We start from the raw sequence: 20,992 nt of genomic DNA, 5'->3' as shown, positions 1-20,992 counted from the left end.
AATATTATGGTTTCAAATTGACTCTTTAGTGTTCTCTAAATAAACCATCATATCATCTGTAAAAAGTATTAACTTTGTTTCCTATTTGTCTATGTTTATTCCCTTGATTTCTTTTTCTTGCTTTATTGCTAGTTAATATTTCTGGAACTGTATTAAATAATAATGGTGTCAGCAAACATTTTTGCTTTACCCTGATCTTATTTGTAAAGGAATATGGCATTTCTCTATTTCCTGTAATGTTGGCTCTTTATTTTACATGAATATTATTTATCATCTTAAGAAAAAGTAAATTTATTCCTATGATTTTAATGTTTTTAACAGAAGTTGGGTTTGAATTCTGTCAAAAGTTTTCTCAGAAACTATTGGTATAATTTTGTAATCTTTTATTATTTATATGGTCTACTATAAATCATAAGTATTAAGTTTCCTAATATTAAATCTATCCTACATTCATGATATAAATCTAATCTGGTTATATATATATAATCTTTTTAACATATTATTATAGTCTCTGCTATTTTATTTAATATTTTGCATTAATATTCATTAAGGATATTAGTCTACAGTTGTTTTCTAAAATTGTTTTCTCTCTTTACTTTATCTCTGCTTGGGTTAGGTATCAAGACATATTTGTATATTAGTAGTTTGGTAGTAAACATACTTTCCTATTTTTTGCAGATAATTTGTATAATAGAGGAATGAACTATTATTTAAATATGTGATAGGATTCATCTATAAATCCATCACGGATAGGGATTTTTTCTTTAGGAATTAATTTGTGGCTTGTCCAATAAGTTCTCTATTACCTTCTTTTAGTAAAAGTATTTACATTCCTCCTCCCTCCCCAATTGGGGAGGCATTGGGCAATTGGGGTTAAATGACTTGCCCAGGGTCACATAGCCAGGAAGTGTTACATGTCTGAGATTTGAACTGGAGTCCTCCTGACTTCAGGGCTGATGCTCTATCTACTGCTCCACCTAGTTGCCCGGGAGTATTTACATTTTTAATAAATTTTAATAAAATTTTCTACTTAATCTATTTGTTGATCATAATTGGGCAAAATAATCTAATAGTTTATTATAATTTTGTTGATGTTTGATACTAACAATTTGTTTTTCTCCCTTTTAATGAAACTATCTGAATTTTTAATTATTATTATTAATACAGTTCCTAATTTATCAACTCTATAATTTTTCTTTACTTTTTATTAAACTCTTTGATTTTCATTTTTGTTTTTGTTTGCTTTTTAGTTGTATCCTCAATTTATCTATCTGTTCTCTTTCCTCAATTTTTAGACTTAAGAGATATAATTTTATTACTGAGTGCTGCTTTAATTACATACCAAATATTCTGATGGTTGTCATTCTCTTTGCTGAAAAAAAAATCTGTTGTTTCTATGATTCATTATTTGATCCACCAATTCTTTGGAATTTTTTTTTTCTCTTCAACTTCTCCTCTCTCCCTTTCTTGAGTGGTAGTTAGCAGTAATGCATTATTTTATATAAATTTTATTTATATTTATATATTTTATATAAAAAAAGATCATTTTTGTTTTGTTTTGAACTAGATAGGCAGAGGAGTTCACCACTGGGGGAAAAAAATCACAATCCCTCACCTTACAAGGTGTTTTAAACATAAGATGAGATAATATTTGTAAAGAGCTTTCCTAACCTTAAAACGGTCTTAAAATGCCGACGATTATTAACAATTTTATTACCATGTCCTCAATGCACCATGACCTGGAACCTAGAAAATATCAGAGTAGATCACAGTCTCTTTAAGGCCGGAAAATCCCCCAGAAGAGGAGCTTTGTGAGGTAAATGCTATTATTATCCCCATTTTATGAAGAAGAATATATGAAGAACTATATTATTATATATATTTATTATTATCCCCATTATATGAAGAATATATGAAGAACTATATTATAATATATATTTATTATTATCCCCATTATATGAAGAATATATGAAGAACTATATTATTATATATATTTATTATTATCCCCATTATATGAAGAAGAATATATGAAGAACTATATTATTATATATATATTTATTATTATCCCCATTATATGAAGAATATATGAAGAACTATATTATTATATATATTTATTATTATCCCCATTATATGAAGAATATATGAAGAACTATATTATTATATATATTTATTATCCCCATTATATGAAGAAGAATATATGAAGAACTATATTATATATATATTTATTATTATCCCCATTATATGAAGAATATATGAAGAACTATATTATAATATATATTTATTATTATCCCCATTATATGAAGAATATATGAAGAACTATATAATAATATATATTTATTATCCCCATTATATGAAGAAGAATATATGAAGAACTATATTATTATATATATTTATTATTATCCCCATTATATGAAGAAGAATATATGAAGAACTATATTATATATATATATTTATTATTATCCCCTTTATATGAAGAAGAATATATGAAGAACTATATTATTATATATATTTATTATTATCCCCATTATATGAAGAATATATGAAGAACTATATTATTATATATATATTTATTATCCCTATTATATGAAGAATATATGAAGAACTATATTATTATATATATATATTTATTATCCCCATTATATGAAGAAGAATATATGAAGAACTATATTATTATATATATATTTAGTATCCCCATTATATGAAGAAGAATATATGAAGAACTATATTATTATATATATATTTATTATTATCCCCTTTATATGAAGAAGAATATATGAAGAACTATATTATTATATATATTTATTATTATCCCCATTATATGAAGAATAATATATGAAGAACTATAGTATTATATATATTTATTATTATCCCCATTATATGAAGAATTATATTATTATATATATATTTATTATTACCCCCATTTTATGAAGAACTATATTATTATATATATTATTATCCCCATTATATGAAGAAGAATATATGAAGAACTATATTATTATATATATTTATTATTATCCCCATTATATGAAGGATTATATTATTATATATATATTTATTATTACCCCCATTTTATGAAGAACTATATTATTATATATATTATTATCCCCATTATATGAAGAAGAATATATGAAGAACTATATTATTATATATATTTATTATTATCCCCATTATATGAAGGATTATATTATTATATATATATTTATTATTAACCCCATTTTATGAAGAACTATATTATTATATATATTATTATCCCCATTATATGAAGAATATATGAAGAACTATATTATTATATATATTTATTATCCCCATTTTATGAAGACTATATGAAGAACTATATTATTATATATATTTATTATTATCCCCATTATATGAAGAATATATGAAGAACTATATTATTATATATATATTTATTATTATCCCCATTATATGAAGAATATATGAAGAACTATATTATTACATATATTTATTATTATCCCCATTATATGAAGAATATATGAAGAACTATATTATATATATATATATTTATTATTATCCCCATTTTATGAAGAAGAATATATGAAGAACTATATTATTATATATATAATTATTATCCCGTTATATGAAGAATATATGAAGAACTATATTATTATATATATATTTATTATCCCCATTATATGAAGAATATATGAAGAACTATATTATTATATATATATTTATTATCCCTATTATATGAAGAATATATGAAGAACTATATTATTATATATATATTTATTATCCCCATTTTATGAAGAATATATGAAGAACTATATTATTATATTTATTATTATCCCCATTATATGAAGAAGAATATATGAAGAACTATATTATATATATATATATTTATTATTATCCCCATTATATGAAGAACTATATTATTATATATATTTATTATTATCCCCATTTTATGAAGAATATATGAAGAACTATATTATTATATTTATTATTATCCCCATTATATGAAGAAGAATATATGAAGAACTATATTATATATATATATACTTACATATCCCCAATTAGGCGAAGAACTATATTATTATATATATTTATTATTATCCCCATTTTATGAAGAATATATGAAGAACTATATTATATATATATTTATTATCCCCATTATATGAAGAAGAATATATGAAGAACTATGTTATATATATATATATATATATATTTATTATTATCCCCATTTTATGAAGAAGAATATATGAAGAATTATATTATTATACATATATTTATTATTATCCCCATTATATGAAGAAACTGAGGCAAGTATAAACTAGGTGATTTGCCCAGGGCTTATCCGCCCTACTGAACACCAGCACTTACTGGAAGTACTTGGAAGAGGTGGTGAGAGAAACGCTAAGGAGAGATCCCCATAGCCCAGAAAGGTGCGACTCGGACCAGGTACTGACCAGCGGCCAGATGTCCAAGTGGATGGCGCGCCCGGCCGCAGACACGTGTGACCCTGGGCAAGTCACTCCGCTCTGCCTCAGTTTCCTCATCTGTACAATGAGTTGAGGAAGGAAACGGCAAATCACGCAGCCTCTCCGCCAAGAAAAGCCCCATAGGGTCGAGTAGGAGTCAGACAGGACTGAGCAAAAACAAGAATAGGAGCACGGGACACAACTAAACGGTTTTTAGGAGAGCTCTTCCCACGGTAGCAGCCAGCAGCTTCACAAAACCCGGGGTTGGGGATTCTCAGGCAGACCGCCTCCTTGTAGCTCCGACAATAGGAGGAGCCGACAGGAAGGGGACGGACCCTCCGCTTCCTGGGCGGGGCTTAGGAGGGGGGACGAACCCACTAGCAGTAGGAAGCGGGATTAAGAAGAACGCGACCCGTAGGAGTCAGGAGGTGGGGCTTATAAGGAGAGAGCCAACCAGCGGGCTTCGATCTGAGAGTGAGACGCTACAACGGCAAAGCTTGGGAGGCGGGGCTAGAGAGGAGCGTCTGGATAGGACGGTGGTTTCTGCCCCGTGGCCCCGCCTCTTCCGGCTGAAGCCTGATGGCTTTGGGAAGCCACACTTGTGAGCTGCGCGGGACCGGACCGGGGCTGTGGGGCTGCAGTCCCTGGAGCTGCCCTGACCATGTCTGCCTTTGCGACCTGGCAGTACTGCGGGGAGCCGAGCGAAGGACAGAAGGCTGCGCTGGGTAAGGCCGGCGCCCCTGCCAGACGCGGGGGCTGGAGAAGGCAGGGGCTTCTTGGCTCGCTAACGCGGGAAAGGAGGGGCAGTTTTAGGGGCTGTGAGAAAGCGGAACGGGACAGGCAGCGCGGCTGCCCCTCTCCGGGTACCGACACATCGTGTGCTCGGCAAGCCTTAAGCGGGGGTGCATTTTATGTAACATCCTATTCTGTATCTTATGTGCTACACGTGCGTGTGCGTGTGCAAACCGTAAGGTCAATAGATAACAAATGTCATATGTTATGTCGAAAGAGATAGATTTCTTTTTTTTTTTTTTAATTTAATAGCCTTTTATTTACAGGTTATATGCATGGGTAACTTTACAGCATTGACAATTACCAAACCTCTTGTTCCAATTTTTCACCTCTCACCCCCCACCCCCTCCCCTAGATGGCAGGATGACCAGTAGATGTTAAGTACATTAAAATATAAATTAGATACACAATAAGTATACATGCCCAAAACGTTATTTTGCTGTACAAAAAGAATCAGACTCTGAAATATTGTACAATTAGCTTGTGAAGGAAATCAAAAATGCAGGTGTGCATAAATATAGGGATTGGGAATTCAATGTAATGGTTTTTAGTCAAGGAGATACATTTCTATAAAACAAAAATGCGAACCTTAAAGAGACAGATGGCTATGGATAGGATAGAGACAGATGGATATAGATACGTATACTGATTTGGTGGTTGTCATGTCCCACTTTTCAGTGATCCCGTGGTCACACAGCAGGTTAGTGTTGTGTATAGTTTTTTTTTGTTTTGTTTTGTTTTTTTGGCAAAAATACTGGAGTCGTTTGCCATTTCTTTCTCAAGTGGATTAAGGCAAGCAGAAATTAAGTAATTTACTCAGCTGGTAAGTGTCCCAAACTGGATTTGAACTGAAGCCTTCCTGATGTTAGACCTGTTGCTTTGTTCACTGAGCCACCTACCTGCCCCCATAGTGTTTTGTCTATCTAAGTTTTGCATATATATTCATCCACACAGTCACTTAAGTTTAAGATTTGTGTATATGTATATATATAATACATAATATAATAATAATATAATATGTAATAATATACATATAATCTATGTACATGTATATGTAAAAGGTCTGCATGTACATATATAAAATAAGATCTATATTTTTAATGTTTGCATGTATATATATATATATATATATATATATATATATATACACACACACACATGTGCATTTTAAGTTTGTAAAACATTTTATCAGTAGGGGCTATTCCCACTTATAGGGAAGGGAACTGAGGCTGAGAAAAGTTACATGATTTGCCTAGGGTCACACTGATAATAAATGTCTGAGGCAGAATTTGAATTTGTTTCTTCCCAATTCCAAACTTAGCACTCTCCTCTAACTCCCTAGATGCTTGTTGTATCATAAGTGAATCATAAGCCTTAAAACCCTGTTGAAATGTGAGTGATCTCAGACCTGTGGAAGGGGAAGGTCTTTATGACCAAAGCAGAACTAGAGATCATTACTGATCACAAAATAGAAAATTTCGATTATACCAAACTGAAAAGTTTTTGTACAAACAAAACTAATGCAGACAAGATTAGAAGGGAAGCAATAAACTGGGAAAATATTTTTACAGTCAAAGGTTCTGATAAAGCCTCATTTCCAAAATATATAGAGAATTAACTCTAATTTATAAAAATTCAAGCAATTCCCCAATTGAAAAATGGTCAAAGGATATGAACAGACAATTCTCAGATGAAGAAATTGAAACTATTTCTAGTCATATGAAAAGATGCTCCAAGTCATTATTAATCAGAGAAATGCAAATTAAGACAACTCTAAGATACCACTACACACCTGCAGATTGGCTAAGATGACAGGAAAAAATAATGATGATTGTTGGAGGGGATGCAGGAAAACTGGGACATTGATGCATTGTTGGTGGAGTTGTGAACAAATCCAACCATTTTGGAGAATAGTTTGGAACTATGCTCAAAAAGTTATCAAACTGTGCATACCCTTTGATCCAGCAGTGTTACTACTGGGATTATATCCCAAAGAGATTATAAAGAAGGGAAAGGGACCTGTATGTGCACGAATGTTTGTGGCAGCCCTCTTTGTAGTGGCTAAAAACTGGAAACTGAATGGATGTCCACCAGTTGGAGAATGGCTGAATAAATTGTGGTATATGAATATTATGGAATATTACTGTTCTGTAAGAAATGACCAACAGGATAATTTCAGAAAGGCCTGGAGAGACTTTACACAACTGATGCTGAGTGAAATGAGCAGGACCAGGAGATCATTATATACTTCAACAACAATACTAGATGATGACCAGTTCTGATGGACCAGGCCATCCTCAGCAACGAGATCAACCAAATCATTTCTAATGGAGCAGTAATGAACTGAATCAGTTATGCCCAGAAAAAGAACTCTGGGAGATGACTAAAAACCATTACATTGAATTCCCAATCCCTATATTTATGCACACATGCATAAATTCCTTCACAAGCTAATTGTACAATATTTCAGAGTCTGATTCTTTTTGTACAGCAAAATAACGTTTTGGTCATGTATACTTATTGTGTATCTAATTTATATTTTAATATATTTAACATCTACTGGTCATCCTGCCATCTAGGGGAGGGGGTGGGGGGATAAGAGGTGAAAAATTGGAACAAGAGGTTTGGAAATTGTTAATGCTGTAAAGTTACCCATGCATATATCCTGTAAATAAAAGGCTATTAAATAAAAATAATAATAAAATAAAATAAAATAAAATATCTTTCAAGCAATAATTAAAAAAAAAAAAAAAAGAAATGTGAGTGATACTATGTTGTAGTAGGGAGTTATTGATAAAGGACTGACCTTAGAGTCAGGAAGCCCTAGATTCAAGTTCAGGCTGTGATAGATTCTAGGATAGCTTCTTAATTTTATCAATTTTTCACATTTTCTTTTTTATATTTTTTTTCCCCACTTCTCTCTCCTCCACAAGACAGCAACCGATCTGATATGAGTCATATGTGTATAATTATATTAAATATATTTGCATAGTATAATTTTTAAAAAATCCATTTTATATTCAGTGCCATTTCACTTATTACTTTCTATGTATTTATTACAGTTCAGTTTTCAAATGGGAAACTCCAGAATTCTGAAAATGTGAATTTTTCCTTATATAAAAGCAAAGACACTGCCAATCCCAGGAAGAAGTTCAGAAGGATTTTGGTAAGTTACTTTGTTTATAAGACCAGATAAGAGTGTATTTTTTTTTTTTTAACAAGTTGGTATGTACTTAGAAACAGGCACTCACTCAAAATCATAACTGCTTTGCTTCATGAGGGTCTAGGGAAAACTGATTAAAATATTCATAAACTGTTTAAAATCCTATCAGCATTTCATGCTTAGCTCTGCCAGGTGCTGTGGGTACAAAAATAAAAATGAAGTAGTTCCTGACTTTAAAAGGCACTTATTTTCAATCAGAGGAGATAACATGTACAAATATAAGTATACACATAGTCATTTGGGAGTAGGGGAGGATGTACCAGCATCTAGAGGCAGGGAATAAAGATAAGAAAGGCCTTGTGTGAGGTGGCTTTTGAGTTGATTTCTGAAGAAAACTTTTATATTGAATTGAAATCTGCCTGACTTCATTGGTGCTTGTTCAATCTGAGTCAAGTAGAATGAATCACAACCCCTTTTCCCATGAAAGTCCATCAGATACTAGAAGACAGCTCTTATTTTCCTGTCTTTTCTCCAATTCAGTATTTTCAGTTCCTTTGGTTGATTTTCATTTGCACTCCTTCTTCTAGATGTACTTTAGTTTGTCAGTGTCTCTCCTACAGTGTTTGCCCAGAGCTAAATAAAGTTGAATTCCAAATGTTCTCTGAGCAGTACAGAGTATGAAGGGACTATTAATACAGTCTGACATCCCTTTATTGTAACCATGTCATATGGTATTGACATAATTGAGGTTGTAGTCAGCTAGTGCCTCTAAGTCATTCATAGAAATTGCTATTTATCCACATCTTTCCAGTGCTGTACTAGAAGATGTTTTTTAAAAATTAAGTACAGACAACAAAATAACAGTTTGGACATGTATACTATTTTGTATTTAATTTATACTTTAACATATTTAACATGTGTTGGTCATCCTGCCATCTTGGGGAGGGGGTGGGAGGAAGGAGGGGAAAAATTGGAACGAAAGGTTTGGCAATTGTCAGTGCTGTAAAATTACCCATGTATATAACTTGTAAATAAAAAGTTATTAAAAATAAAAAACAGAAAAAAAATTAAGTGCAGAGCTTTACAGTTATCCCCAAATATTTTAAAATTAAATATTTTATTGATGCGTTTTATATCACTTTCCAGTGATTTTTGCTCTAGAAAGTGAAAGTTAAGCAAAGTGAATCAACAAATTGGGCACATTTGGTGGGAGAAAGTGCAGCATTTTATTTTATTTTATTTTATTTATTTAATTTGATAGCCTTTTATTTACAGGTTATATGTATGGGTAACTTTATAGCATTAACAATTGCCAAACCTCTTGTTCCAATTTTTCACCTCTTACCCCCCCACCCCCTCCCCCAGATGGCAGGATGACCAGTAGATGTTAAATATATTAAAATATAAATTAGATACACAATAAGTATACATGACCAAAACGTTATTTTGCTGTACAAAAAGAATCAGACTCTGAATATGTTCAATATGAATATTTCAAAATGATAGGGTTGGATGAAGTAGATCCCTTTCAGTGCTTTTTCTTTTGATTATAGATGCCTGCTTCTGTATTTATCTCTGTAGTCCATCACCTCTCAGCCGTTAGGAGAGATGTATGTCGTCTGATGTGGACTGGTCACTGCATTGGTCAGAGTTTTGATGTTCTTTAGGGACATAATTACATTATTGGAGCTGTTACATAAATTGTTCTCTTGAGTTTGCATCATTTTATTCAAATCATAGGATCGTAGATTTAGAACCATAAGGAAACCTTAATGGCCATCATGTCTAACCCCTTTATCTTTTGTAGTTAAGGAAACTGAGGTATAAGGAAAGGTAGGTAAGTGATTTCCCCAGAGTCACAGAGATAGTAAGTGTGTGACATGGGATGGGAACCCACCTTTCTTCACTGAGTCCATTGCCTATCCCCTTTTCCATGCCGTTTCCCAAATTCCTCTGATCTTTTTCATAGTCGTCATTTTGTAAAGCACACTATTATTCCATTACATTCATATGCTACATTTTATCCAGTAAATCCCAAAAAGTAGATATCCATTCTCTTTCTGTTCTTAACACACAAAAAAAATGCTACAGATATAAAGAAACATGCAAAAACTGATATGAATTTGTATGATGCAGAATGAAATGATTGGAAGTAGGATAACAATATACATAGTAATTGTAGCGCAGAAAAAAAGACCAAAAAAAGGTGAAACCAAATTCTGTACAGTTATAATGATCAAGATTGGCCTTGGAGAAGAGTTGTATAAACACACTTCTTTCTCTCATTCTCAGTAATCAGGGGCAATAGGTGAGGAACATTGCACAAACTCTCAGACTCAGTTGATGTATAGCATTTGGATGAATGCTTTCCTCCATCTTTTTTCCCCTTTGTCAGAAAAGATGGCTTGCTTAATGGATAGTAGAGGTCAGATAAAGTCAGAAATGAAGGTTATATAAAAGAAAAAACTATAAATATGATTTAAAAAAATCTTGCTATACAATTTTTGGAAATATGCCCAAATGACTAAAACTTTTTGAACTAACAATGCCACTCACAACTCTTAAGAGATCAAAATAAAGGGAAAAGTATCTATTTGTACAAAAATAATTATAACAGCTCTTTTTGTGGTGATTAAGAATTGAAAATTGAATCGAAAATTCCCCAATTTGGGGGGATGCTAAACAAGTTGTGGTATGATTTATAAGAAATGAGAAGCAGGATGATTTCAGAAAAATTTGGAAAGACTTACATTAACTGATTCAAAGTGAAGTGAACAGAACCAGAAAAACATTATAGTCAATAACAGCAATATTGAATAATTAAGAACTGTGAATGGTCTTAGCTTTTCTCAGTAATACAGTAATCTTAGATACTCCCAAAGGACTCATTATGAAACATACTTTCTACCTCCAGAGAAAGGACTGATGACATCTTAATACACACTGAAATTTCCTTTCTTGCTTTTTTCCTTCCTAGTTTTCTTCCACAAAATGACTAATATGGCAATATGTTTTACATGATTGTACATGTATAACCTATGTCAGATTTTTTTACTAATTCGGAGTGAACAGAGAGGAAGGGTAGAAGTTGGAATATAAAACTTTTTTTAAAAAAAGTATTAATTTTTTTTTATATCTAATAGGGGAAAATGGTATTTTTTTAAATGTTGTTATTGATATTTTTGTAAATATAATAAACTTTCCCTCTCTGACATTCACTGGATATATGTGCCTCCAAGTGACTTTGCTGAGTCACTTTTGAGAGGGTATATAAAGTTATAATTTTTCTAGCATAGTTCCATATTATTTTCCAGAATGGTTGGACGAATTCACTCTTTTACTAATGCCAGATTAATGTTCTTATCCTACCACAGCTCCTCAGCCATTCACTGTTTTGATCTTTTCCAGTCTCATGGATTCAAGGCAGAACCTTAGTTATTTTACATTAGCATCTCTTATTAGTAATTTTGAGCACTTACTTAAGACACCAGACTAAGTCATTCATGGTAGTTGATAACTTCAGAATTTCTTTAGAAAATTGCCTCTTCAAATTCTTTAGCTAGCTACCTATTAAATTTCATCTTTTTGGATTTGTCTCATTGTTCCAACTTCCCCAGTTCTTTTTGACTCCCATTTCTGAGATGTTAATGTTTTTCCTACTGAACTTAACTGATTTCTAAAACTTTGTTTATCTATTTATTTATTTATTTTAATGGATTTCTTTATTTACTGTTACAAAAGATAAATTTTGGCAGAATATTTGATACTGCAGAATATAGAGCTTCCAGAAACCTTATATTGTAATCAATTTTTTCACTACCCCAACATGAAGATGTGACCCCATATAAAGCTGCAACTCACAGTTTAAGAAGCTTTGTCTTATATAATTATTTTCTTTTATTATTTTTTTGAAGTCCAAATTCTTTTTTTTATTATTATTATAGCTTTTTATTTACAAGTTATTTGCATGGGTAATTTTTTAGTATTGACAATTGCAAAACCTTTTGTTCCAATTTTTCCCCTCCTTCCCCCCACCCCCTTTCCCAAATGGCAGATAGACCAATAATGTTAAATATGTTAAAGTATATGTTAAATACAATATACGTATACATATTCATACAGTTATTTTGCTGCACAAGAATCGGACTTTGAAATAATGTGCAATTAACCTGTGAAGGAAATAAAAAATGCAGGCGGACAAAAATAGAGGGATTGGGAACGCTATGTAGTGGTTCATACTCATTTCCCAGAGTTCTTTCGCTGGGTGTAGCTGGTTCTATTCTTTACTGAACAATTGGAACTGATTTGGTTCATCTCATTGTTGAAGAGAGCTATGTCCAAACAGCTATGTTGTTTGTTTGTTTTAATAGTTTTTTTATTTACAAGATATATGCATAGGTAACTTTTCAACATTGACAGTTGCAAATCCTTTTGTTCCAACTTTTTCCCTCCTTCTCCTTACCCTTTCCCCGAGATGGCAGGCTTACTAATACATGTTAAATATGTTAAAGTATAAGTTAAATACAATATATGTATAAATGTCCAAACAATTATTTTGCTGTATAAAAAGAGTCAGACTTTGAAATAGTGTACAATTAATCTGTGAAGGAAATCAAAAATGCAGGCAGACAAAAATAAAGGCATTAGGAATTCTATGTAGTGATTCATAGTCATCTCCCAGAGTTCTTTCTTTGGGTGTAGCTGGTTCAGTTCATTACTGCTCTATTGGAACTGATTTGGTTCATCTCATTGCTGAGGATGGCCACATCCATCAGAATTGATCATCATATGCATTGTTGGTGGAGTTGTGAACGAATCCAACCATTTTGGAGAGTAGTTTGGAACTATGCTCAAAAAGTTATCAAACTGTGCATACCCTTTGATCCAGCAGTGTTATTACTGGGCTTATATCCCAAAGAGATTATAAAGAAGGGAAAGGGACCTGTATGTGCACGAATGTTTGTGGCAGCCCTTTTTGTAGTGGCTAAAAACTGGAAACTGAATGGATGTCCATCAGTTGGAGAATGGCTGAATAAATTGTGGTATATGAATATTATGGAATATTACCGTGCTGTAAGAAATGACCAACAAGATGATTTCAGAAAGGCCTGGAGAGACTTACACGAACTGATCCTGAGTGAAATGAGCAGGACCAGGAGATCATTATATACTTCAACAACAATACTATATGATGACCAGTTCTGATGGACCAGGCCATCTCACTAGCGGATCAACCAAATCATTTCCAATGGAGCAGTAATGAACTGAACCAGCTATGCCAGAAAAGAACTCTGGGAGATGACTAAAACCATTACATTGAATTCCAATCCTATATTTATGCACACTGCATTTTTGATTTCCTTCACAAGCTAATTGTACAATATTTCAGAGTCTGATTCTTTTTGTACAGCAAAATAACATTTTGGTCATGTATACTTATTGTGTATCTAATTTATATTTTAATATATTTAACATCTACTGGTCATCCTGCCATCTAGGGGAGGGGGTGGGGAGATAAGAGGTAAAAAATTGGAACAAGAGGTTTGGCAATTGTTAATGCTGTAAAGTTACCCATGCATATATCCTGTAAATAAAAGGCTATTAAATAAAAAAAAAAAAAAATTGATCATCATATAGTATTGTTGTTGAAGTATATAATGATCTCCTGATCCTGCTCATTTCACTCAGCATCAGTTCATGTAAGTCTCTCCAGGCCTCTTTCTGAAATTATCCTGTTGGTCATTTCTTACGGAACAATAATATTCCATAATATTCATATACCATAACTTATTGAGCCATTCTCCAATTGATGGCCATCCATTCAGTTTCCAGTTTCTGGCCACTACAAACAGGGCTGCCACAAACATTTGTGCACATACAGGTCCCTTTCCCTTCTTTAAAATCTCTTTGGGATATAAGCCAGTTAACACTGCTGGATCAAAGGATATGCACAGTTTGATAACTTTTTGAGCATAGTTCAAAATCGCTCTCCAGAATGGCTAAATGTATTCACAATTCCATCAACAATGTATGGGTGGACAGAAGCAGCTACACCCAAAGAAAGAACACTGGGAAATGAATGTAAACTGTTTGCATTTTTGTTTTTCTTCCCGGGTTATTTCTACCTTCTGAATCCAATTCTCCCTGTGCAACAAGAAAACTGTTTGGATCTGCACACATATATTGTATGTAGGATATACTAGGACATATTCAACATATATAGGACTGCTTGCCATCTAGAGGAGGGGGTGGAGGGGGGAAGGGAAAAATCAGAACAGAAGTGAGTGCAAGGGATAATGTTGTAAAAAAAATTACCCTGGCATGGATTCTGTCAATAAAAAGTTACTATAATAAAAAAAAAAAAAAATGGAAAAAAAAAATGTATGGGTGTCGCAGTTTTCCCATATCCCCTCCAACATTCATCAAAAATGTATGGGTGTCGCAGTTTTCCCATATCCCCTCCAACATTCATCATTATCTTTCCCTATCATCCTAGCCAATCTGACAGGTGTGTAGTGATATCTCAGAGTTGTCTTAATTTGCATTTCTCTGATTAATAATGACTTGGAGCATCTTTTCATATGGCTAGAAATAGTTTGAATTTTTTCGTCAGAAAATTGTCTGTTCATATCCTTTGACCATTTATCAATTGGAGAATGGCTTGATTTCTTATAAATTAGATTCAATTCTCTATATATTTTGGAAATGAGGCCTTTATCAGAACCTTTGACTATAAAAATGGTTTACCAGTTTATTGCTTCCTTTCTAATCTTGTCTGCATTAATTTTGTTTGTACAAAAACTTTTCAATTTGATATAATCCAAATGATCTATTTTGTGATCAATAACAATCTTTAGTTCTTCTTTGGTCATAAATTCTTTTCTCCTCCACAGGTCTGTGAGGTAAACTATCCTATATTCTTCTAATTTATTTATGATCTCATTCTTTATGCCTAGATCATGAACCCATTTTGACCTTATCTTGGTGTATGGTGTTAAGTGTGGGTTAATGCCTAGTTTCTGACATACTAATTTCCAATCTTTCCAGCAGTTTTTGTCAAACAGTGAATTCTTATCCCAAAATCTGGGGTCTTTGGGTTTGTCAAACACTAGATTATTAAAATTATTGACTATTTTGTCCTTTGAATCTAACCTATTCCACTGATCAACTAGTCTGTTTCTTAGCCAATACCAAATGGTTTTGGTAATCGCTGCTTTATAATATAATTTTAGATCTGGTACAGCTAGGTCATCTTCATTTGATTTTTTTTTTTTTCATTAGTTCCCTTGAAAGTCTTGATCTTTTGTTCTTCCAGATGAATTTTGTTGTTATTTTTTCTAGGTCATTAAAATAATTTTTTGGGAGTCTGATTGGCATAGTACTAAATAAATAGATTAGTTTAGGTAGTATTGTCATCTTTATTATATTTGCTCACCCTATCCAAGAGCACTTAATATTTTTCCAATTGGTTAGATCTGACTTTATTTCTAATTATTTATTTTGATAAGCTTATATCAGCTTATGTTCCTAAGAGGCAGGCATGAAAACTGATCTTTGGCCCCAGGGCTACAGCTTAATTAAGGCACATAGTTCAGTGACTTTGTGGTGAATTTACAAATTGTAGGCAAATAATCTGGATTATTCCGTCTCAGTGTATGTATGGTTTGGATTTTGTTTTGTTTTGCTGAGCCCACTGTTCAGATTTCTTGAATAATTTATCAAGCCTTCCCTTTGTCTTTAATGCACATAGATTCTCAGTATAAACAGTTTTTACTTATCTTTTCTGATAGAGAGGAATAGAGACACAAATAATCCAGACAGGTAGATGCATATACATCGGTAGCTAGCATTGAGCTGTCTTTTGTATAATTTTGGACTTAAGTTCCTATATGATAATGAAAGATATGATAAGCCCACTGTTCTGCTAGTTCTTTCCAGGTACACACTGTCACTCCTTGCTGGAAACAGGCAGCCTCCCCTGTCAGATAGCGTGAACTTCTTTCACTAGCCTGAATTGAAAAGACCTCTACTTAAGCTCCTTAGTTTATCTGTCCTTCGTCCTAATTAGCACAAATCAATCAAGAGTTAAAGCTTAAAATATGTGCCCCAAAAAAGTGATTACTTATAGCCTCAGTTATTAAAAATAAGAGTTATTTCTAAGATAATACATTAGCACAAGTTGTTGAAACTCCCTATCCTAATGACTTTCCTGATATTTAAAAAAATAGAGCATATCCCAATGCTCTCCATCTTTGGATGGAGACTTACAGGGCAAAATGAGACCAGCATTTTCTGATGTAACCAGTATGAGAATTTGCTTTGTTATAAAGGTTTGATTTTTCCTGTTCTTTAGTTTGGGGGCAAAGGGTGGAACAATTGGGAGAATGGGGCAAAGTGATAGGATTGCCCTTTTACAATCATTTTCAATACGTAGTTTTATGGACAACATTTTATTTGGTGTTTGGAATAAAAAAATGATTTAAAAAAAAATAAAAAAGATTGTATGTTGATAACCTAACTACATGAAGTACTGGAAATGATCAGGAACTGGTAGTCTGAAAAAAAATTGTGTAACTTGAAAAAAATTCATTTTGTTATTCAGTTGTATCTGACGCTTCACGATCCCCTTTGGGGTTTTCTTGGCAAAGACACTGGACTAATTTGCCATTTTCTTCTCCAGCTCATTTTATAGATGAGGAAACTGAGGTAAACAGGGTTAAGTGATTTGCCCAGGGTCACACAGTAATTATCTGAGGCTAGATTTAGACTCGAGTCTTCCTGGCCTCTAAGGGCTTGGTGCTCTATCCACTGATAGATAGGAAACCCTACTTGCTCTTTTGTTTCTTAAATTCTAGAGATGACTTTTGAGAAAATTGACTTGGCTTTCAAAGGCTTTTTCTTATAATAGAAAACACATTTAGGATAGAATAACAAATATTGGTTAAAGAAGAGTTAGATTCTTCATGTTGGTCTATCTCTATCTTGGATGAAAAACAAAGGTGAAAGATTTATTTTTGAAGGCCACAATTTCTCAGCTGATTTAATGGGAGTGCAAACCCAAAACAATCCACCAGGGGTCAGTGTAGCCCCAGTAAGGACTGGCTCCTTGAATAGAAGAAATTAAGGGTTCATTTTTTTTTTTTTTTTAAATATCAACTCATAATTTAACTCATCAGTTAAGTCAAATATCTTTCATTATTGCAAGATTTAAGTTCTTATGATACTGTCAGCTTTGGATTGTGGATCACTTTTACTGAAGTTTAAAATATATTTTATGATCTAATAAATATTAGATGCGCAAGTGTTACTGTGGATTACCCAGCAGACACAAGTCTATCATTCCTATCTGAGACTGATAATAAATGCCATGAAGTCCATTATTATCCATTATAATCCATTATAATCAATACCGACTTACCATTTATTTTTAAGTAAAATTATAGTTCAACTATCTTAAAGCACAGACATCTTGAAGGCACCAATAACCAGACTTTAGAATGATCCATTCTTGTCTGAAAGTGTCTAATTCTATCCATAGCATATTGGGTAAATTTAGATAAGAAGATAGAACAATGGGAGACACCTTTTAGATTTTAGTAATGAAATAATTTCTCTTTTTCCTTCATGTCTTAGGCTGCTGAAACAGACAGACTTTGCTATGTAGGAAACAACTTTGGTGTTGGAGCTTTGAAATGCAACAATTTATGCAGGTATAAAAGGATGGTAGGGGTGGAAGTTGGAGGAAGGAACTCCACTGGCTTTCAGTGGTGCAAAGAACTGTTTGCTTGATATAGTGGAAAGAATTTATTTTTTTTTAATTGGCTAATATTTAAAAATAACATTGGCTTTTTACTTTTCAAAATACATGCAAAGATAGTTTTCAAAATTCACATTTGTAAAACCTTGTGTTCCAAATTTTTCTCCCTCCATTTCCCCCTCTTTTTCTCTCTCCCCTCTTAGACAGCAAGTAACCCAATATAGGTTAAACATGTGCAGTTCTTCTAAACATATTTCCTATTTATCATGTGGCACAAGAAAAATCACATCAAAAGAGGAAAAAAATTAGAAAGAAAAAAAAGGCAAATAAACAACAACAAAAAAGGTGAAAACACTGTTGTGACCCACATTCAGTCCCCATAGTCCTCCCTCTGCATGCAGATGGCTCTTTCTATCACAAGACAGAACAATAATATTCCATTATATTCATATACCGCAATTTATTTAGTCATTCTCCAATTGATGGGCATCCACTCAGTTTCCAGTTTCTTGCCACTACAAAAAGGGCTGCTACAAACATTCTTGCACATGTGGATCCCTTTCCCTCTTCTCTGATCTCTTTAGGATACATCCTCAGTAGAGATCACAGGGTAATGTATTAGTTCTTTAGCCCCTTGGGCACAGTTCAGTGGAAAGAATTTCACTAATTTATATCTTCTGATAACACTATCAGAACTAGTCTAAAGTTTTACTTTGCACTATCTATGAAAAAAAAAGGTTTTTAGAAGAAAAAATAACAGGGTAATTAAATTGCAGGGTGATTTTAACTTTATTTAAAGAATAGCATGATTTGTATATGTATCATCTGGTAATACTGTCTGTCAAAATGAACTCTTCAGGACTGCTATACCAAGTTACCTGAAGTATGGTTTATGTTTCAACATAAAAACTACAATTTTTTTTTAATGTTGTATTGATGCTTTTTAAAAACACCATAGTTATTTCCCAATATCTATCTCTATCCCCATCATGGAACTGCTTCATATAACAGAAAAACTTTTAAATAAAACAAATTGCCACCACTGCCATGTCTTGGGAACATATGCCACAATTCAATACTCCATTTCTTTCTCACTAAGGATGCAAGATAGAAAACTTTAATTCTTTAAAGTTTAGATTAAAATCTAATTCTCATGAATTTTCCCCAATTTTGTTCAAATATTTACTAATGATGCTGTTTTATTTTTGCTACATAGAGAAGATCCACAGAGTATTTATGCAATATTTTAGTGTAAATTCTGAATACTTATGAGTGGAAAAAGATGGTCAATAAAAGATATAGAAATGCGAAAAAATTGTTTATAGCTTAATGTTAATTTTATTTTCTTTTGGTAGGTATTTTGTTGGTGTTTTGAGTAAGGACTCTGACCAAATGGAAATATATGATGCCGAATTGTTTAACATGCAACCAGTGTTTTCAGGTAGGTTCTTTTAGAAGTTTTTATTTGGTTTCGACCCATTATATATTTTGCTTGACTTTTTTTTCTTTTCCTGAGGCAGTTGGGGTTAAGTGACTTGCCTAGGGTCACACAGCTAGGAAGTGTTATATTTTACTTGCCTTCTAAGTCTAATTCATTTATTTTAAAAAAGGTGAAATTATTCCAGTTGTCATTTCAGTGAACTAATTAGAGCTAAACAGACAGCTCTAGAAGTCCCATCTATAAATGAAGTGGCTGTGCTATATATGTTTTATTACACACATTTCTGTAGTGGTTTACAAAGAGGATCTCTCGGGTCCCTTCTAGGTTTGGATGCTAGATGACTCTGAACTCAAGCATAATTTTATTCTTTTCAAATGATTATAGGAAGTCACCATTGTATATTTGCATTAGACTTGCTGTTTTCCATGATTCATTTGATGACAAGTCCTTGGTCAGAATGTAGCTCCTGTTTATATCACATTTGTTCCTATGGGAAATTAAGGTTCCAGGAAAATCCATTATGACTAACTGGGGCTGTCTCTGCATCATTTAAGCATTAATACTTAACTGCTCTCTTCCAGTGGTGAAATTGTTTAAATTATACTCTACTATTTAAGAATGTGTTCCCAGGAATTGGGGAATAATTATTTTCCTAAAAAAGTGCTAAAAATAAGTAAATGGCAAAGAAGGAAATTGAAGTTCAGCTTTGATCTAAAACCAGAGAGTACAATACCAGGAAAATGTATTGGCATACAATTAAGGGAGGAAAAGTTGGTGAAATTTTATGAATTTTGACTCGTTTATATGTAGATATATCTGATGCTTAATTTGTGTTTTTTTCCTAATTTTCATTTAAAATGCAGTTCAAAGAATATAGTAACTTTTAAAGGGAAGATATTTGAATTGGAAAGCTTTTTTTAAAGCATTTTAGTATGTTGTGGTTTTCCTTTATAACTAACAAAAAATTTAAACTATTGATGATTTACATCTGTTGAAAAGAATTTACATAAAGGAACATGCTTGGCCACCTGGGGGAGTACTTTAAAATGTTGTCTATTTAAAAATGATTCATTGTAAGCTTAATGTTGAATAGCAGCAACTTTGTAACTCTTTATAATTTAATTAATTTGTTTGAATGTATTTGATGCCTGCATTTTTTTTCTCCTGCTCTAATATTAAGTTGCTAAGTAGAAATGAAATTATTGATAACATTTAACTCATTGTTGATTTAGAAAAAAAGCTTGAAATAGATATCTATAATGGCAACGTGAATTAAATTATGGTAACTGTAATAGAAGGAAAAACCTTACAATTTGCTTTTCTTTCTTCAGATGACTTGAAAGATAGTGAAACATTAGGAAATCAGAACAAATCTTACAGAGATCAGGTAAGTAGACTGAATC

General features: G+C 32.4%; 1 protein-coding gene across 1 annotated transcript in view; it reads left to right on the top strand.

Moving 5' to 3' along the window:
* The first annotated feature begins 4,984 nt into the window (after positions 1-4,984).
* Positions 4,985-20,992, top strand: part of POLR1E (RNA polymerase I subunit E) — a 31,325-nt gene continuing 15,317 nt past the window's right edge. Inside the window, exons 1-5 of the mRNA XM_031937074.1 lie at positions 4,985-5,161; positions 8,291-8,394; positions 18,025-18,101; positions 19,504-19,589; positions 20,921-20,976. Coding sequence (XP_031792934.1) covers positions 5,098-5,161; positions 8,291-8,394; positions 18,025-18,101; positions 19,504-19,589; positions 20,921-20,976 — 387 coding nt within the window. The 5' untranslated portion in view covers positions 4,985-5,097. The remainder of the gene's footprint in view (positions 5,162-8,290; positions 8,395-18,024; positions 18,102-19,503; positions 19,590-20,920; positions 20,977-20,992) is intronic.

Source organism: Sarcophilus harrisii, chromosome 1 (genome assembly GCF_902635505.1).
Source record: "Sarcophilus harrisii chromosome 1, mSarHar1.11, whole genome shotgun sequence".
NCBI classification, from domain to species: Eukaryota; Metazoa; Chordata; class Mammalia; order Dasyuromorphia; family Dasyuridae; genus Sarcophilus; species Sarcophilus harrisii.
This window is presented reverse-complemented; position numbering and strand designations above follow the sequence as displayed.